This window comes from Pelobates fuscus, chromosome 11 (genome assembly GCF_036172605.1).
Source record: "Pelobates fuscus isolate aPelFus1 chromosome 11, aPelFus1.pri, whole genome shotgun sequence".
Lineage (NCBI taxonomy): Eukaryota > Metazoa > Chordata > Amphibia > Anura > Pelobatidae > Pelobates > Pelobates fuscus.
This window is the reverse complement of record NC_086327.1, coordinates 40,522,173-40,541,206: the sequence shown is the minus strand read 5'-3', so window position 1 is coordinate 40,541,206 and position 19,034 is coordinate 40,522,173. Positions and strand designations below refer to the sequence as shown.

Sequence of the window (19,034 nt, the reverse complement as noted above, 5' to 3'; positions counted from 1 at the left end):
GCAAATACATCCATAGCAATGCCCTTCGTCACGCTCTGTATACATTAAAAGTTAAGTTTCGTGCTATTCATATGGTTCTGGGTAAATTTAGGTTTTATGGTTTGGCATTTATTTGCAACTGTATTCCCCTGTTTTATTTAGTTATGGTAATAAAGCATGCACACACGCTCTCCATACTCTTATGTACTTTTATACAGCTGCGGCTGTATGTTTTTGATATTATCTTGTAGTATATAATTGTCAAAGATTCTTCATTTAGCCGTCAAGAAGGTTTTGTACTGTTGTCATCTACTGTGTTTTTCTTAGTACAGTTATATGTATATGCCCTTTAATATATACTAATCTGCCTGGGGTGTATGACTATACAGCCAGCGATCGTACGGCTACACCATTTTTTATACTCTGTCTTTCCGCACGTTTCCCTGTACTTATCGTCATTTACATCTTCGTCTAAACTTTCCTTCAATACTATCACTCTCTTGTTTATCGGTCGTCATGTACCACTGCAGATTCATGTGGTCTGGCTTTCGGTTAACTGACCTCAGCAGCAGTACCATTTGTGAATGTTTAGTTGTCAGTTTGCCTAAATTGCTTTGCTTACTGTTCCGATACATATGTGTCTTTCTTTAAAATCAGCCTTCCATGGTATTTATGTCTAAATTATAACGACCAGCAATATCCTAGTCAGGATGTTTTAGGGTGATTGGGGTCATACATTCACGGTGTATTTTCTAAAATCATTGCTAAGGTGTTTTGGTTTGTGTAAGGTTGTTAAATAAGTTTATTTTACGCCCACTTCTGTCTCCTGCATCTCATGTTCCTGATTACACTAGGCTGTATTCAAATTGGATGTCAATTTAAGTTAATTTTTTCTTCCCTCTGGTTGAACTTTATTAAAGGTCTCAGTTTCTTTATTGTACTACATTAAGCGCTCAGTTATAGTCCGCTTCTTTTTAAGCGCTGTAATGATTAGGGTGCCAATTTAGCTTGCCGTATTCCCAATTTTACATTTGCCGGGCAGCCAGTCTATCGTTGGCCTTTATAGCGTGTTATACATTTTCGTGAACATTTCTGACTAAACCCTAATGGGGTTACCCCAGCGCACATTACTAGTTACAGGGAGTACCGGCAGTTACATTCTTTCAACGTCTAGTGTCCGTCCACTTAAAGTCATATAGTTAACCATTTGTATGCTTACAGCAGTCGGTAATGGAGACACTCTCATACAGTTTTTCATTTATTCTATACAAACTGTCGTTTATTTTTAAAGTGTACATTCATCGTTATGTTCTTGTGGTGTCATATCAAGTAGTACCACGCTGGTTTCCGCTCTGTCATAGCAGTAGTAGTTAGTTCCGCCTAAACAGCGCTGATATATTCCTTCATGTTCTTTTCCTGTTCTTTTTGTCCTTGGACATACACATATTTAACCTGTACTAGGACAGGGTGATTTATTTACTAAGTATTTTTCCTTAAAGCAATTGTGTGTTTGTGTATATAAATGTGTTAAACTGTGGTTATGTCATGCTCAGCTTCTGTCTGGGGCATTATTTGTCGCTAACTAAGCTACGCATATATATTTAAGATAACAATTAATTATGTTTTAATTTCTCCTGTTATAAGATATTCCTTCCTTCTTGGTTAAATGCAGACGCAGCAGGTAAGAGTTCTAGTGATCAGGACAAGTCTATTCTTCTAGACATTAGTCTACATATACGGGTCGAGTAGGTTCGTTTACAACTACAGTATACGTTGCTCAGGACAATCAGCAGGTGCGGTAACTAAAAAATTCAGGTGGGATCAGAAGTAAGTTTAAACTCTCGCCAAATATTAGGTATGGTCCCGTAGGCCTCTCCGCCTATTAGTCAAAGTGGTCCCGCAAGGCATACAGTCAGCCCTTCCGTTCGGAGGTTCGTGCCCAATCGGCCCAACGCATAGTTATAGCCTTGCATCATGTCATAGTTAGGGCCTCACCCGTCACGGCCAATCGATTTTCATTCTGTTACGGTCACCGAGAGGCCAACACCCCGCCACCCACCTCAGTGGCACAAAGGCCCCACGAGCCAAATCATAGGTAGAGCCTCTCAAAGCCACTTGGCAAGTAGTTAGGGCGTCACCTGTCACCAACATTAGCTAGCTAATACAATTTCGCCTGTAGGCACTACGTTAGTAAGCTGGGTGTAAAAAAAAAAAAAAAAAAAAAACACCGTTTAGGCTCAGTTACACACAGAACTGTTTCGAGCGCTTTTCTCGGGTCCATAAAACCCAAAATAACGCTCCTGGTACTCTTTCACGCTTATATTTGCAGGAATTTTTCAAGTATCACCCAACAGCAAACCCGCAACCCAGGGCGTCTCCAAGCGTCACAGAACTAATTATGTTATTACCTCTCTCTTACAGCATAGTAGTTTTCTCGCTCAGGCAGGCCTGTCGACTAACACGAGGTAAGTCTACCCTGGAGCTTACAAATGGTTAAAGATTTTGTTCGCGATTAGCACATAATAAATGTTTTCTGTTGAAACTGTTGTTGCATTCACTTCTTTGGCCTTATTTCTCTTAAATTAGCATACAAACACTATCAAACTCTACTCAACAGGCATACAACACTACAGGTTAACCAGCATCCCAACTATATTCCATTTTCTACGTCTTACAAAGTTAAAAGCATATTAGGAGGGTTCACAGATTATCAGCACTCAATCCCATCAAAAGACTTCCAATAGACAGTAACTGTTTAATAGTATCTACGATATTCTCGACACAACCCCCTTTTGAATACACCACAATTGAGTCCTAAAGTTTCTGGAATAGCAACCATTCTAAGCTTTGCCTCCAATAGTAACTCCTACAACACCACTATGTCTTATCCATTTCCCTATACCCAAACAATCCAAACGGGTCCTCCGGTAGGATTTAAATAATGTTCCTACCTTTACCAATTGGGGTCCCGTACCACTTTAGATAGTCTGATGATGTCCAAATTAACTTCCAAACCTGCCAGTTCACTGTTGGCCATTTAAGGGAGCCCTAACAACCAAACAATTTGTGTGTTTCATTCGTATTCTGTTTCTCAGGTTCGGACTCAACCCACACACATTCACTGGTCACTCCTTTTCACATTGGTGCAGCTTCAGCTGCCTCAGGTACCCACATACCGACACACATCATTAAAAACACGGGAAGATTGGACGTCACCTGCATGCTATAGGTAAATTCCTGAACCTGGAATTGGTGTAAGTATGACTTTCCATATATGTCTAAATAACGTTTGTATGTAAATAGGCTTATGTGTGTTATCAGAAATCGCTTCTAATTCATTTTTGCCCTCTTTTACAGGCCTAACCTCACGTCAGTTTCGGCACACCTCAACTGACTTGCTATTACTAATACTGCTTCTTTTATTATCATAGCCTAACGTCCTCGTAATGTGCCGTACACAAATAGAAGGCTTGGCCTGTAATTGTGGGAGGCACAAACTTGCCCTATATAACGTACTTCAATCCAGCTACCTCTCAGCGACGAACCCGGAAGTGCCCCTCCCACCGCACCCTCAATTTATCATTTCTCCTAGGTGGGCCCTCTTTTACAGGCCTAACCTCACGTCAGTTTCGGCACACCTCAACTGACTTGCTATTACTAATACTGCTTCTTTTATTATCATAGCCTAACGTCCTCGTAATGTGCCGTACACAAATATATATATATATCTTATATACAGTGGGACCTCGTTTTACAAATGTAATGCGTTCTCCGGGACATTTCTTATTGCGAAACATTTGTAAACCGAAACATGGTTTCCCATAGGAATGCATTGAAAACCAATTAATCCGTTCTGGAGGTCAGAAATAGGTAAAATGAGCTGGCATGGAAACCAACCCACAATGTAGAACACACAGTAAAAGGCATGCAAACGACAAAGCTCAGCTCCCTACCTTTCCACAGCTTGAGAAATGCACCAAAAAGTCTAAAAACAACTGCAAACAATTTCCAGAATGGCTCCAAAACTCGATGCAAAAGCCGCTCCAACACCTCCACACTCGACGCCACGTGCCACCCACAGGCTCCAGCATGCACGGGGCGGTGCTATAAACCTCCCAGGTGCAATTGTGTATTGCGAAACAAATTTGTAAACCGAGGCATTATTTTCAATGGATTTTCATTTGTAAACCGAAAATTATGTTAATCGAGGCGTTTGTAAACCGAGGTCCCACTGTATATGCTAAATTAGTATATAGAACATTTGGGCCACAATCAAATACAAGTAACCATCACATTTGTTCAAAAACTTGTTCATTAAATTAAAAAAAATGTTTTTCCTGTGTCTGTGTTTATTTCTATTTTGTAAGTGTAATTTACATTTTCTCTCACTTTACCTTTTAACATTTGTATTTTGCTATTTGCTGACCTACATGCTGTGCCTTACCAAACATACAATACACTTACCAATTTACACTACAATTACAGTAACACTATAAAAATGTTTTTTTCATTGTTTTCAGACTGACACTATCACATATTTATGACAAACTTTTTTTTCCCCAACACGCAATACTTTCCATAATATCTAAATCAAACTGAGAAATATCTTCCTTTATTCCAGGGTGCATTGCTGGGGTAGGAGGTGGGGGTGACAGCGGAAGAAACCACAAATACTGTCCTGAGAAGCCCTGGGACTAATGTTGACCCCATTGCATTTTTAGCTCTGAGTCTAATGTAATACAGAAAGAGAAATAACACCTCCAATGACAGTGCCATCTTAAAGGGCCACTATAGTGCCAGGAAAACAAACTCGTTTTCCTGGCACTGTAGTGTTAATAGGTACCCCCCGCATCCTCATGGCCCCCTCCCGCCGGGCTGAAGGGGGAAGAAGGGGTTAAACACTTACCTTTCTCCAGCGCCGGGCTCCCTCGGCGCTGGGGACTCTCCTCCTTCTTCCGATGTCACCGGCTGAATGCGCATAGACTCCACTCTTTTTGCCACCTTGTAATGCCCTTAATACACTCTTAAAAAAAGATGCTTTCAAACCCAGACGGATCTACAACTGTACCTTTAAATTTGTTTTCCTTTAGAATATTGTATAATGTATTATGTCCATATAATATTAATATGCTTTAATATTATTTTTTTCATTTTACAAAAAATCTTCAATATTTGATGTACTAAAACCCCTTTTCCCCAGATTTCTTACATCTTTTGAATTAACTGTATGGAATTTGCCAAGTTTTCTAAGGCACATTTCAAAATAGATTCTTTTATAATAAAAAAAAAAGTACTTTAAATATAACAAGAATGTATTCTACCTTCTTTGGATACTATTCCTCAACACAGAACATTTATCACCCAAAATGTGGAACCTATCCCACTAACTCATAAAAAGGTGAGTGGGGGACAGGGGTGACAAATTGCACCCTCATAGATTCATCACATTTAACAAAACAAAAACAAAAAAAGAAAGAAAAGAAAGAAATAAAAAGTAGTTATAGCTGAGCATCTAACGAATTGGTTGCAAAATTAAATATTTAACATGCTGCTTATATAAATTAGTATACATGAAAACAATGTCACATCATTCTCAAGCCAAATATAACTTGACTTTTGTTTTACACTGTCAAATACATTCAAGTCACCCAGACCACTTCAGCTCAATGAAGTGGTCTGGGTGCCAAGTCCCTCAGGTTTTAACCATTCAGATGCAAACATAGCAGTTTCAGAGAAACTGCTATGTTTACATTTGGGGTTAATCCAGCCTCTAGTGGCTGTCTTCCGGACAGCCATTAGAGGCGCATCTGCGACACTGGATGCGAATTTCGCATCCATTGCGCAGAGCGTCCATAGAAAAGCAGACGGGGAGCCCGGCGCTGGAATAAGGTAAGCTGCTGAAGGGGTTCTAACCCCTTCAGCGCCACGGGAGGGGGACCCTGAGGGTGGGGGCACCCTCAGGGCACTATAGTGTCAGGAAAATCGCTCTCTTTTCCTTACACTATAGTGATCCTTTAATATATTTTTAGTATCTCTTAGATAGTAAGCTTAAAAATAGTTGTTGGAGAATGTTTTCATTCAATGGTTCATTCAAACTACACCAGCTATGATAGATCTTCTTACAGGATTTAAATAGATTTAATGGATTTTTGGCAGGTGAGGATATTCTATTGGTACTGTAACTGTTGACATGCCTCCACCTTGAAAAACAACCAAGTTCACAACTGAAACATCTTGATTAGGGTTTAATTTTTTATAGTTAATCTTCTTTTGAACACTGCAGTTTTATAGTATGGACTGGGAACCAGAAAATACCTCACTGGATTTCTTCCACCTTTTTACTTTATATTAATTTACTATTAAAATTTTACCATTTTCACTTATAGTTTACTACTGTAAAATTTGTACTTGCAGGTACCTGTAGTAATTAATAATCTGGCTGATAGGATTTAAAAGGCAAATGTTTTAATATGTACAACAAATGGCTAGTCTGTTCCACCACTCCTCCCTCCCTGACCCCCTCCCCCTGTTTGCCACTCCTAGATGTAAATTGCTTTATATAACTGTGCATCCTTTTTCCTCAGGCCCAATTTAACTTCCTTCTTTGCAACTAAGAATCTTAATTTCTACTCTGTTCTACCTCTCAAAATCAGCAGGGGATCAAATACTTTTTTCCCTCACAATACATATTGATAGCCTTACTCCTTTTTCTGTGCCACTTTGTTGGATTTGTTCCAGGTGTTGTCCCTGTTTTAGACACACCTTGATCCCTGTGTCCTGCTCCGAAAGCCTTACTCCCCTTGTCCCAAACTCCTTCCTGCATCCAGAAGGTCACTGTCCCTGCTCCTAATGACCTGAAGGACTGCTCCCTTGCTCACAGTGTCCTGAAAGTGTCCTTGGTCTCAGTATCCCGAAGGCCTGAGTCCCAGTGGCCCACAGTTTCCTTGTACTGAGTTTCCTTGATCTTTTGTTTTGCATTTGTGTTATCGGCTTGTGTTCTTGTAACTAATACACTTACTGTCATTGTTGTATATTGTGGTTTATTTGCATATTGGGTTCCAACTTATAATGGCTGCTGCTGTGGTCAGCACCCCTTCCCAACTAAAGCCTGACATACTGAGTTATCTATAGTGATATGTTTTAAACCTTTCAGTGCTCGAGGTGTGTCACTCACATACATTTGCAATTGTCACATCCCCTGCACCATCCGAGAACAGACACATGCATTTGACCCCATGCATCATTCTGCCATCATTTGACATACAGACTGCTCCGCATGGAACTCATTATTACACTCCAATCCCTGTGTCACTGGTCTTGTGAATTCAGTGATATTGGTCTATAATGATATGTCAAATATACTCAATTTAGAAGGGCCACAGATAGATTCCTGTTTGGAATCTACCCTACCTTTTTAAACATCACTAGCTACCACTGTTTTTTTTGTAAAATTATATCACCAACTGCTTGGGAGAACTTTTGAAGGTCTCGGTCAACTATTATAGAATAGTCTATTTTGGGGGAATTTTTCTTACATGAATTTCATACTTAGGCATGTTTGATATTGAGTGGCAAGAACAGACGAACGCAGGTTCTTTTCTATTTCTGAGTATCCACTGAACATGGGAATGACCTTGCAATGTTATTGGGTATAATGTTATTGGAAATGTCAACAGGAACATTGTATCATTTGCATAACACTGTGATGATAATGTACTCTTGCACATTGACTTTTGTGCTGTATATTTAGAATGAATTATAGACGAGACTATGAGATGCAGAAAATCAAGGGAAGGGTGTCTCCACTTAACACTTTGTGAGCCACAGGAGAATGTATGTATTTATATTACTCTAGGTAAATCAAATTTACCAAAAGAAATAAGAACATATATACACTAGTGTATAAAAGCTTGAAGTCACTTAGGAATTTCCTTGTTTTCATAAGAAAAGCAGATTTTTATGTCCATTACAAAAAAGTAGGCAGATGGTTGTAGCGGAACTCCAATCCTGATACCAAATAACTCAGCTGAAGTCCTCTCGAGCTGAAAAAAAGGTCTGTTCAGTGATTATAGTCCATTCCCCCAGTAACTGGATGACACACAGTTCTGGGAGTCAACTGAGGTTTATTGAGTCACACTCGGCATTTCATGCACAGACCCCCAGCATGGGGTCTCCATAAGAAAACCCCTCCCAGGCGTCCTTGTGTCTGGGAGATACACTGAGTCTAAAGGAGGGTAACTCAATTATCTCTCAGGCACAGGAAACTATAATATATCATAAAATACCCCTAAAACATATCAGAAACATACCGGAACTCCCAAAAATTATAACACTGAATAGCCTGGATCTGAGCGCCCGAGCTGTCCAAATAAGGCTCAGATCCCTTTGGTATAATGGAATCATCTTCCAGATATAGTTCCACAAGAAAAGGGGAAGCAGCTGGTCCACTGAATAGCCTGGATCTGAGCGCCCGAGCTGTCCAAATAGCGCTCAGATCCCTTTGGTAGAATGGAATCACCTTTCAGGTATAGTTCCACAAGAAAAGGGGCAGCAGCTGGTCTATTTTCCTGTGTGAACACCGACAAGCACTCCCTCTGGCTTTTAGAGAGTGAATGCTTCCCCTAGTCGGTAGATCTTATCTCCTGAACATCGTTCGTCTTGTTAGTCCGGAAGTGGGATGGGAAGAGGTACAATGTTTGCCTGGGTTCGCGGGATCGCGTGGCTGAAAAGAGTTTCAGGTGTTCAACAACCAAGTACTGCTGTGTGACGAAAGCACCTTCGTCACTGGGATTTGGAGAGGCCTGCTTGCCAGCCTCTTGCCCTGTGACTATGGCCCCTGGGATGTATGGCCCTTTAACCCCTTAAGGACACATGACATGTGTGACATGTCATGATTCCCTTTTATTTCAGAAGTTTGGTCCTTAAGGGGTTAAAAGCACTATTTGGGCATATTGGGTTTTAAAGCACTGTGTCTGCCCCTTTAAATTATATGGAAACAGTTTTACACCTTTGAAGTGGCACTTCGGATACAGCCGAAGTGTCGAAGTAGACGAAGTGGCCGCCATTCGACCTTGAACATGTGGCGGCGGCCATTTTAATTCAGTCGAACGAGCAGCTTTGTTTTCGTCAAGTTCATGGAACTCAAATTGGACACACGACGGCACGAACACCGCTGAAACTTTACCTTCTCTGGACTTCAACTCTTCGTCTGGAGTCGAACGTCATTCGACAATTCGAACAGCACTGACTTGACTATTTGCACGAACGGTTACCGTTCGCCTATTTGAACTGAACTTAGCATTGGAAATAGACCAGCCACACAGCCAAATTCTCTGGAACTGTTTTGGGCATGAAATCATGCGTGCAGTTGGTCAATCGAGACTTCCATAAAACTTTTGAACCCCTGCTCTGATCTGGGTGATTTTTGGATATGTTGCTCACCCAGATCTGGGCTATCCAGGCATATTTATATTTATGGGGATGTGTTATGTCTTGGGGTGTTTTCTGGACTGTGGATAATTAGGTTATTGTATTAGCTGCTTTAAATATAACCCAGGCAGAGAGGAGGGCTTGTGTGCTGTATGTGGGAGGGTCGGACATTGTTGTATTGTTTTGATTGGTTTGTATCCTTTGTGTGCCTGTGTTCCATCAGGTCCAGGGGGTGTGCCTCTGGCCTTAGGAATTGTATAAATTGTAAGTGCTGGCTTGCATTACAAAGACCTGTTCTACCCTTCATGAAGTCTTGGCTCATGTTTGGGGGATTGGAGAACTACATTCTGGGGATTGCCATAATCACTATACTTCCCAGAGTATAATCACTAGCTCCTGTAGCTGTTCTTGTTCCTGGTTCCTGCTCTCTGGATTCAAGAGAGGTCTACCTACTGGAAGCTGGACCCTGGTGTTTGGTCCAGAGTGGGTGGAAGACGGCGAGACCCCAACCAAGCTGCGGCGGTTCGTGGGGTCTGCGGTGGTTATGGTGTCGAGTGCTGTGCTGATGATCCTTGGCGAGCACTAGGAGCATCGCTTGACAGAGGCACCCAGTTGGGGTGGCAGGCGGTCCATCACATGCTGCCTGTGTTCGGGAGACAAAATGGCCATCCAGGAAAAGTACTCTACATAATTTCTTATTTGCGGGTAACAGACAGTGGTTGTCGGTGTTCGAAGGGTATAAAAGAGGGCACACATGTTCAATTCGGTCCACAAACAGGAGGATACAGACAAGTTTGGGAAACTTGGGGATAGGTACGGGCAACCAAAGGGAATAATATAAGATCCGCAACAATGGTATTCTGTCTTTACTGGAGTAGCCAGCACAGTCACCATATCTCCAAACATATTAAGCTGTTGTCGTAGCAACTTGACCTTATGGTACGTGAGAAGTGCCCATTAAGCCAATCTACAAATTTTGGTAGGTGCTTCAGGAAACATGGGGTGAATTATTTTCAGATTACCTCAACAAATTGACAACTAAAAGGCCAACAGTATGCAAGACTAATTGCTGCACATGGAGGATTCTTTGAAGAGCAAAGTTTGAAGGACACAATTATTATTGCACTTAGAATCTATTATTTTTAACCTTGTTCATGACTATTTTTCCTATTCAAACTCATTGCATGTATGTTTTCTTGAACAATAAGGACATTCTGAGTTACCCCAAACTTTTGAACCGAGTGTACGTGAATTATTAACAACCAGTTATTGTTTTACAATGTGTTTTTACAACCAATAAAACATTTGGGGGGGAAAGTATGATATTAATTCATATAAATAGTATTCATTACTTACCAAAGTAATGAATACGTTGTACTTACCAAAACATGCAAGATGATTCATGGACAGGATGCAGCCTGAAAGATGTGGAATAAAAAGCAGTTATTTTACATGTATTTCGGCATTTGCAAGAACTGCAAAAAGTTATATTAACAGACCACACATTTATTTTGTGTATTAAGAGCTCTGTCACTAAGGACACTTGAAACAACAATGTACTTGTCAATGATTTTTTTTTTTTTTTTTTTTAAATACAAAGTCTTAGTTCGATTCTGTTCTGCCCTCTGGATACCAATATAAAAAAAGAAAGAGGTCAGCGTGCCAAGTCATGTGATATGCTGCCCTGGTGTTGAGGATTCCTCCATAAACCTCTGTGTTGTATTCTTGCTCATAAGCGGGAATACAGCAAAGACGCAGCTTTTGGCAGATTGAGCACAGGTAGCTGATGGAAGTAGATGGAGTTGCCTGTGAGTGAGAGCTTCTGGTCCCGTTAGCTTCAACTTCTGGCTGCCACACACAAATTTGATCTAAGAAAAATATGCACAAAGACTACCTCAGTGTCAAACATGCCTGACAAAATTTGCTGCCTACCATCCGTGACAGAGGTGAGAAGAGCAGAGAGCAGGCTTGCAGAGGACAGTCAAAAGGGTTGGGGGGATGAGACACATGGAGAGCTGGGGGGATGGTAAATAATACACATGGAGGGGCTGGGGAATGAGACAGAAGGGCTGTGGGGAAAGAGACACACAGAGGAGCTAGAGGGGGGGAAGAGACACACTGAAGGACTGGGGAAGTGGCGGAAGAGACAAAGGGGCTGGGACAGAAAGACACATTAAAGGGACTTGGGGAAGAAGACACACAAAGAGGGTGGGATGAAGCATAGGGGGTTGTAAGAGACACACAAGAGGGGTGTAACACACGCAAAGGGGGGAAATGGGAGATAAAATATACTAAAGCAGTTAAGACAATCAAAAGAGGAGATAAGACACACAAAAGAGGGCAAGAAATTATAAAGGAGGGATTAAGAGAAACATGTGAAGATACATGTGAGGATGCATTTTTTATATGGTGGGTGGAATGCATCTTCGCCTGTGTCTTCTGCTCTCCCTGTAACTCAGTTTTTCAGCACAGGAGTCTATGCCGAAGAGTTGATTGACAAGTGAGAGAAAGAAGTCTTATTACATCGTCAACTCCCTGTTGTTTTCTGTAAAGTCTCACTTTAGTGAATAATAACTACACTCTGCTACAGAAGATACCAAAATGATACCGCAGTGTGTACATCTATTTAGTTTAGAAAATGTTTTACCAGGACAAAAACATCGAGATCACTCTCATTTCAAAGTATCCTGGGATGCTGATGCAATATAATCATGTCAAAAGGTTGCACATTTTACAAGTGACCCTTCCGAAAGATAGAAAATGCACTTAAGACTAACCTGAACACTCAGACTTTAGTTCACCTGCAAGGAGTAAGGAACTTGATTATGACTTTGTTATTAGATGATGTGGCACGCCAACTGACTTGATATAGCAAATTATTTTATGAAAAAAGGTGACTAGGTGACTATAGAGTTCCTTTAACCCCTTAAGGAAACATGACATGTGTGACATGTCATGATTCCCTTTTATTCCAGAAGTTTGGTCCTTAAGGGGTTAAGGGACACTATAGACACCAAAACATCGTTAGCTTAATGAAACAGTTTTGGTGTATAGATCACTGATCAATTCTCTGCCATTTAAGAGTCAAATCATTTGGTTTATGCAGCTCCAGCCACATTCCCCTGTTTGAGACCTACACAGCCTTCCTAAACACTTCCTGTAAAGAGTCATCTAATGTTTACACTTTATTGCAAAATCTGTTTCATTTTGAATTTCTTGTCTCCCATTCTGTTTATAGCTTGCTGGACCCTGCAGAAGTCTCTTGTATGTAGTTAAAGTTCAATTTACAGAGCAGGAGATCAAAAAATGTAAAGTAAGTTACATCTGATTGAAAATTGAACCATTTTGTTTTCATTCAGGCTGTGTGAGTCACAGCCAGTGGAGATGTTGCTAGGGCTGTTTAAACAGAATCAAGAGTGATTTAAGGCCTAAATGGCAGAGATTTCAGCAGCGAGACTGCTTGGGCATGTTCGATACACAAAAACTGTTTCATTAAGCTAAAGTTGTTTTGGTGACTACATTTAATTTAAATGTTGGAGTAAGACTTTAGGTTGAACTGGAAAATAGAATGTTTTTTCCTAGAATTTGAAATGTATTTGAAAGTTCTCCATAATTCAAAGCTTAATGAATAACACTGTGCGTGATATAATTTTTAGAATGTGATGTAATTTTAAAAATTATGCTGATGAATGCATAGATCATACTGGATTTTTTTTCTGGGGAAACTTGCATACTGTTCTTCTTTATGCTGATCTTTGTAGTGAACAGGAAATCAGAGCAATAACAATGTGCTATATGTTAGGTGACAAATAGATGGTACCAAGACACCAACACTATATATAGAATTAATTCCAAACACATCTACTGTCACTATGGGAGTGTGTTTTCTTGTAAATAGTGCTAATTTCTTAAAAAGGCTATTGTGGAGAAAAAAAAAAAAAACAACACGAGAATTTATTTTATTAATTCTTTTAATTTTTTAAACAGTATCCCAAATAAAATGTGCTTGTTATAATGAATTACATTGACAACATGAAAGTAGACCTGTAACTTTTATATGTCAATTAACTAAGCAGCGTAGTCGTACTGCTGAAATCGGTTATTCTTGAAAGTGAGTTTAACTGCTTAAAGCGACACTGTAGTCACCCAGACCACTCCAGCTCATTAAAGTGGTCTGGGTGCAGTGTCCCTGTCCCACTTAATCCTGCAATTTAATGAAACTGCAATAATTACTGTAACGGAACCGCTGGCACCCCGACCGGGTACCCTCCGCTGACGGATGCTTCTTGTGCTTTCCGAGGTCTCCAAGCACTCTGCCTGACACCATAACCACTGCAGACCCCACGAACCGCCGCAGCTTGGTTGGGGTCTCGCCGACTCCACCCACTCTGGACCCAAGACCAGGGTCCAGCTTCCAGTAGGTGGACCTCTCCGAATTCCAGAGCGCAGGAACAGGAACAAGCTCTTAGCAGAGCTCAGCGATTATACCCTGGGGAGTATAGTGATTATAGCAATCCCCAGAGTGTAGTTCTCCAATCCCCCAAACATGAGCCGAAACTTTATGAAGGTACAAGATGATCTGAGGTGCTAGCACACCCAGTCTGGCTTTTATTACAGTTGTTGCAAATACAGGACCGCCCACAGGGAGGGATAAAACAACCAATCATATCACAGTTACATCCCACATATCCCCTCCCCTTATCCTGAGAGGAAACTCAATTATACATACAGTTAAAACATACTTTTTACCCAACTTTCATAACTCTAAAACCATACATCCAATCTCTATAAAAATACATATTCACAATCAATCCATTCAGGGGAACAACATATTAAAAATGGTGCGAATCAGACCAGTGGTTCAAAAGTTAAGGGAAAGTCCTTTGTTACCAAATGAAGCATGGCTTTTCTTCCCAAAACAGTTCCACAGAGTCTCTATCCTGGAGATAATTGGGAAGTAGTCCAATTATCTCCAAGGACAGAGGTAAAACTCCATTAGCCACATGGCAGACAAAGGACAATAAAAGACGTAAAAATACATACTGTTACATTTATCACATAGAACCTACACATTTACAATTTACCTAACACATAATAGCATACATAATATTGAAGACAGCCTGAATGCAATCTGCTACACAGTCTTAAAGGGACATTGTTCCTAAAAGTCATAATGGTTTTTAAAGGGCCAGCAGCAGCACCATACAAATCCAATATGCCCAAATGTTGCACCTGAAAGGCCAAATCTCCCAGGGACCATAGTCAACAGGTAAGAGGCTGGCAATCAGGCTCCTCCAACAGCCAGGGGGAGAAGGGCAGCTTGTCACCAATAAACCCAGTGACAAAAGGCATTTCGTCACACATCTCCCCTTTGGGGGGGAGACTAACCAGGTACCTGACCTCTCGGTCAGTGCCTGAGTTAGTCGATAAACCCACCCACAGTGAACAAGTACATGAATAGCCCACCCACAACACACATTTACTGCACCTGGTGGTTCCTCTGGTGCTGCTGGGCAACACGCTGTGGAGACTGGGGGGGCAGAGGCCAACTGTGCTCTGCCCCGATGCCAGCGCTTCTGCTGGGGTAGCCTGGATGCAACTTGGTTGGGGAGGAGAGACATCGCTTACCTCTTCCGCCCGGTGTTCTTGTGAGGGTAGTTGGGGATCTGGATAGACCGTCCAGCATCCCTGTATGTCGGGTGCATAGACTACGGTCTCATCTGCACCTTCTAGGGGATTAGGGTCTCCCCTTTGTGGGGTAAGTTGCCACTGGGAAGGGAGACCGGTTGCCTCCTCCCCGTGGAACTCACTCTGCTGCTGGGGAGTAAGGACAATACTTTTGGCTTCCTGGAACTCACACTGCCACTGGGGAGGAAGGACGGCACCTTCGGCTCCCTGGAACTCATACTGCCGCTGGAGAGGAAGGACGACACCCTCTGCTCTCTGGGACTCATACTGCTGCTGGGGAGGAAGGACGACACCTTCAGTTCCCTTGAACTCACACTGCCGCTGGGACTCACACTGCCGAGGAAGGACGGCACCTTCGGCTCCTTGGAACTCACACTGCCGCTGGAGAGGAAGGACGACACCTTCTGCTCTCTGGGGTACACACTGCCACTGGTGAGGAAGGATGGCACCTTCGGCTCCCTGGAACTCACGCTGCCACTGGGGAGGAAGGACAGCACCTTCGGCTCCCTGAAACTCACATTGCCGCTGGAGAGGAAGGACGACACCTTCTGCTCTCTGGGACTCACACTGCCGCTGGAGAGGAAGGACGACACCTTCGGCTCTCTGGGACTCACACTGCCGCTGGGGAGGAAGGACGACACCTTCAGCTCGCTGGAATTCACACTGCCGCTGGAGAGGAAGGACGACACCTTCTGCTCTCTGGGACTCACACTGCCGCTGGGGAGGAAGGATGGCACCTTCGGCTCCATGGAACTCACACTGCCGCTGGAGAGGAAGGACGACACCTTCTGCTCTCTGGGGTACACACTGCAGCTGGGGAGGAAGGACGGCACCTTCGGCTCCCTGGGATGCTGGTTGCTGCAGGGACGAGGGACCGACAATCTCCTCTCCCTGGGATGCTGGTTGCTGCAAGGACGAGGGACCGATAATCTCCTCTCCCTGGGATGCTGGTTGCTGCAGGGAGGAGAGACCGATTGGCCACAGCCCCAATCTCTGAAATCGGAGCTCCAATTCCCATGCCTCTCGATTCTCCTCATCCAACTTGCGCACGGTGGCCAGGAGCGTCTCTACCGAAATATTCGGGCCATACCTGGTTAACCGCCTCTCTACCTCCTTCCTGTAAGCCTCGCCCTCAAAGCGATAAGTCATGTTTGCTGTGAATAGGGGCGCTGTACAAATACTAGCGTTGCCCTCAAATTGCAATTCCAAATGAACTGTGTCTCCGAGCTGCTTCTCCTCGCACTAGGACGCCATCCCACCGCTGCCACCACTGTAACGGAACCGCTGGCACCCCGACCGGGTACCCTCCGCTGACGGATGCTTCTTGTGCTTTCCGAGGTCTCCAAGCACTCTGCCTGACACCATAACCACTGCAGACCCCACGAACCGCCGCAGCTTGGTTGGGGTCTCGCCGACTCCACCCACTCTGGACCCAAGACCAGGGTCCAGCTTCCAGTAGGTGGACCTCTCCGAATTCCAGAGCGCAGGAACAGGAACAAGCTCTTAGCAGAGCTCAGCGATTATACCCTGGGGAGTATAGTGATTATAGCAATCCCCAGAGTGTAGTTCTCCAATCCCCCAAACATGAGCCGAAACTTTATGAAGGTACAAGATGATCTGAGGTGCTAGCACACCCAGTCTGGCTTTTATTACAGTTGTTGCAAATACAGGACCGCCCACAGGGAGGGATAAAACAACCAATCATATCACAGTTACATCCCACATATCCCCTCCCCTTATCCTGAGAGGAAACTCAATTATACATACAGTTAAAACATACTTTTTACCCAACTTTCATAACTCTAAAACCATACATCCAATCTCTATAAAAATACATATTCACAATCAATCCATTCAGGGGAACAACATATTAAAAATGGTGCGAATCAGACCAGTGGTTCAAAAGTTAAGGGAAAGTCCTTTGTTACCAAATGAAGCATGGCTTTTCTTCCCAAAACAGTTCCACAGAGTCTCTATCCTGGAGATAATTGGGAAGTAGTCCAATTATCTCCAAGGACAGAGGTAAAACTCCATTAGCCACATGGCAGACAAAGGACAATAAAAGACGTAAAAATACATACTGTTACATTTATCACATAGAACCTACACATTTACAATTTACCTAACACATAATAGCATACATAATATTGAAGACAGCCTGAATGCAATCTGCTACACAGTCTTAAAGGGACATTGTTCCTAAAAGTCATAATGGTTTTTAAAGGGCCAGCAGCAGCACCATACAAATCCAATATGCCCAAATGTTGCACCTGAAAGGCCAAATCTCCCAGGGACCATAGTCAACAGGTAAGAGGCTGGCAATCAGGCTCCTCCAACAGCCAGGGGTAAAGGGCAGCTTGTCACCAATAAACCCAGTGACAAAAGGCATTTCGTCACAATTACCTTGCAAGACTAAGACTTCCTCTAGTGGCTGTCAGACAGCCACTAGAGGCACTTCCTGGATGATGCTGGATGTCCTCATGCTCTGCATGAGGACATCCAGCACCAGTGAAAACCCCATAGGAAAGCATTGATTCAATGCGTTCCTATAGGAATGGCTTAGTGTGTATGCTATAGCACTCGCTGTGCATGCGTGTTAGTCCCCCTGTTGGATGACGTCAGAGGAAGTGGAGTGTCGACCCAGCTCCGAGGGAAATCAGTGCTGAAACCAAATGAATATATAAAGGGTTTTTTAACCTTTTACATCCCGGAATAAGGGAAGGGGGATGGACGAGAGAGAAGGAGACTAGAAGGCACTATAAAATCCCTTAAGGACGCAGGTAATTGTCCAACTTAAAACAAACCTAGGATTTGCATTATGTGTTTGTTCCAATATAATTTAAGGATTTATGTTTAAGTGCACCAATGCATATTAAATATTGTTTCTTACAGGACAGGAATAGCTAATAGCTTACTTTCAATATCTTATAAGTATACCTAACACAACATTAGGTGAATAAAAAGTTAAAATGTGAAAACATAGGGGGAAAAAAAACTAAATTCATAGTTTTGCTTATAATAATTCTTACACATCATGTGCAAGTTAAAAAAAGACATCCCCATATCAGTCCTGATTGATTAATGCCTCACCTTTATGATTTAAATATTTTTGGGGGTTAGTTTCCCTTACACGATCTCTACATCACCTCTAACCCTAAACCAACTCTAAGCATATCCTAATACTATCCCTAACACTAACCCTAATGGTAACCCTGTCCCTAAACCTAACTGTACTGACAGCAGCAGGGATTCTCCAGCTTACACAGTACAAAGAGCTCTGTGTCCACTCTGTGACTGCAGCATGAGAGGGAGATCTTGCTCTTAGTATTATGATTATTAGCAATGACAGAAATTGTATATTTATAGGTGATAAAGGCCCTGCTCAAACAAGCTCACGATCTCATGATGCAGTGCTGATCAGCATCTTTTCAGGCCCCATATATATAGGCAGGTAAATAGTGTTGTGCATGTGTTTGGAGGCTGTCTGTGGGATTGTATGTGTGTTAAGAAGGTTGAGTGTGGTGTAGTGTGTTTGCAAAGGAGTCTGTTTGTGGTGTACTTTGTGTGGCTACGATGTTTGTGTGTTTGTATGCATGCATGTCTATGGACTATAGAGATTGTGTATGTGTCTAGGTGCTGTAGAATATATATGGGTGTTGGCAGGGGCCGGTAGTGAATGAGTGTATGGGGTCTATAATGTGTGTATGTAGGGGCTGTAGTGTTAGTATATAGGGGCTACATTGTGTGTATATATGTAGAGGGATTTAATTATATGTGTGTATTATGAAACTATAGTGTGTATGTGTATCAGGAGCTGTAGTGTATATACAGTCAGGTCCATAAATATTGGGACATCGACACAATTCTAATCTTTTTGGCTCTATACACCAACACAATGGCTTTGAAATGAAATGAACAAGATGCACTTTAACTGCAGA

General features: G+C 42.4%; 1 protein-coding gene across 1 annotated transcript in view; it reads right to left on the bottom strand.

The window, feature by feature from the left end:
- LOC134578158 (immunoglobulin superfamily member 1-like) overlaps nt 1-19,034 on the bottom strand; it is a 53,868-nt gene that overhangs the window by 24,987 nt on the left and 9,847 nt on the right. The window contains exon 2 of the mRNA XM_063437164.1: nt 10,791-10,826. Within this exon, the coding sequence (XP_063293234.1) occupies nt 10,791-10,826 (36 nt within the window). The remainder of the gene's footprint in view (nt 1-10,790; nt 10,827-19,034) is intronic.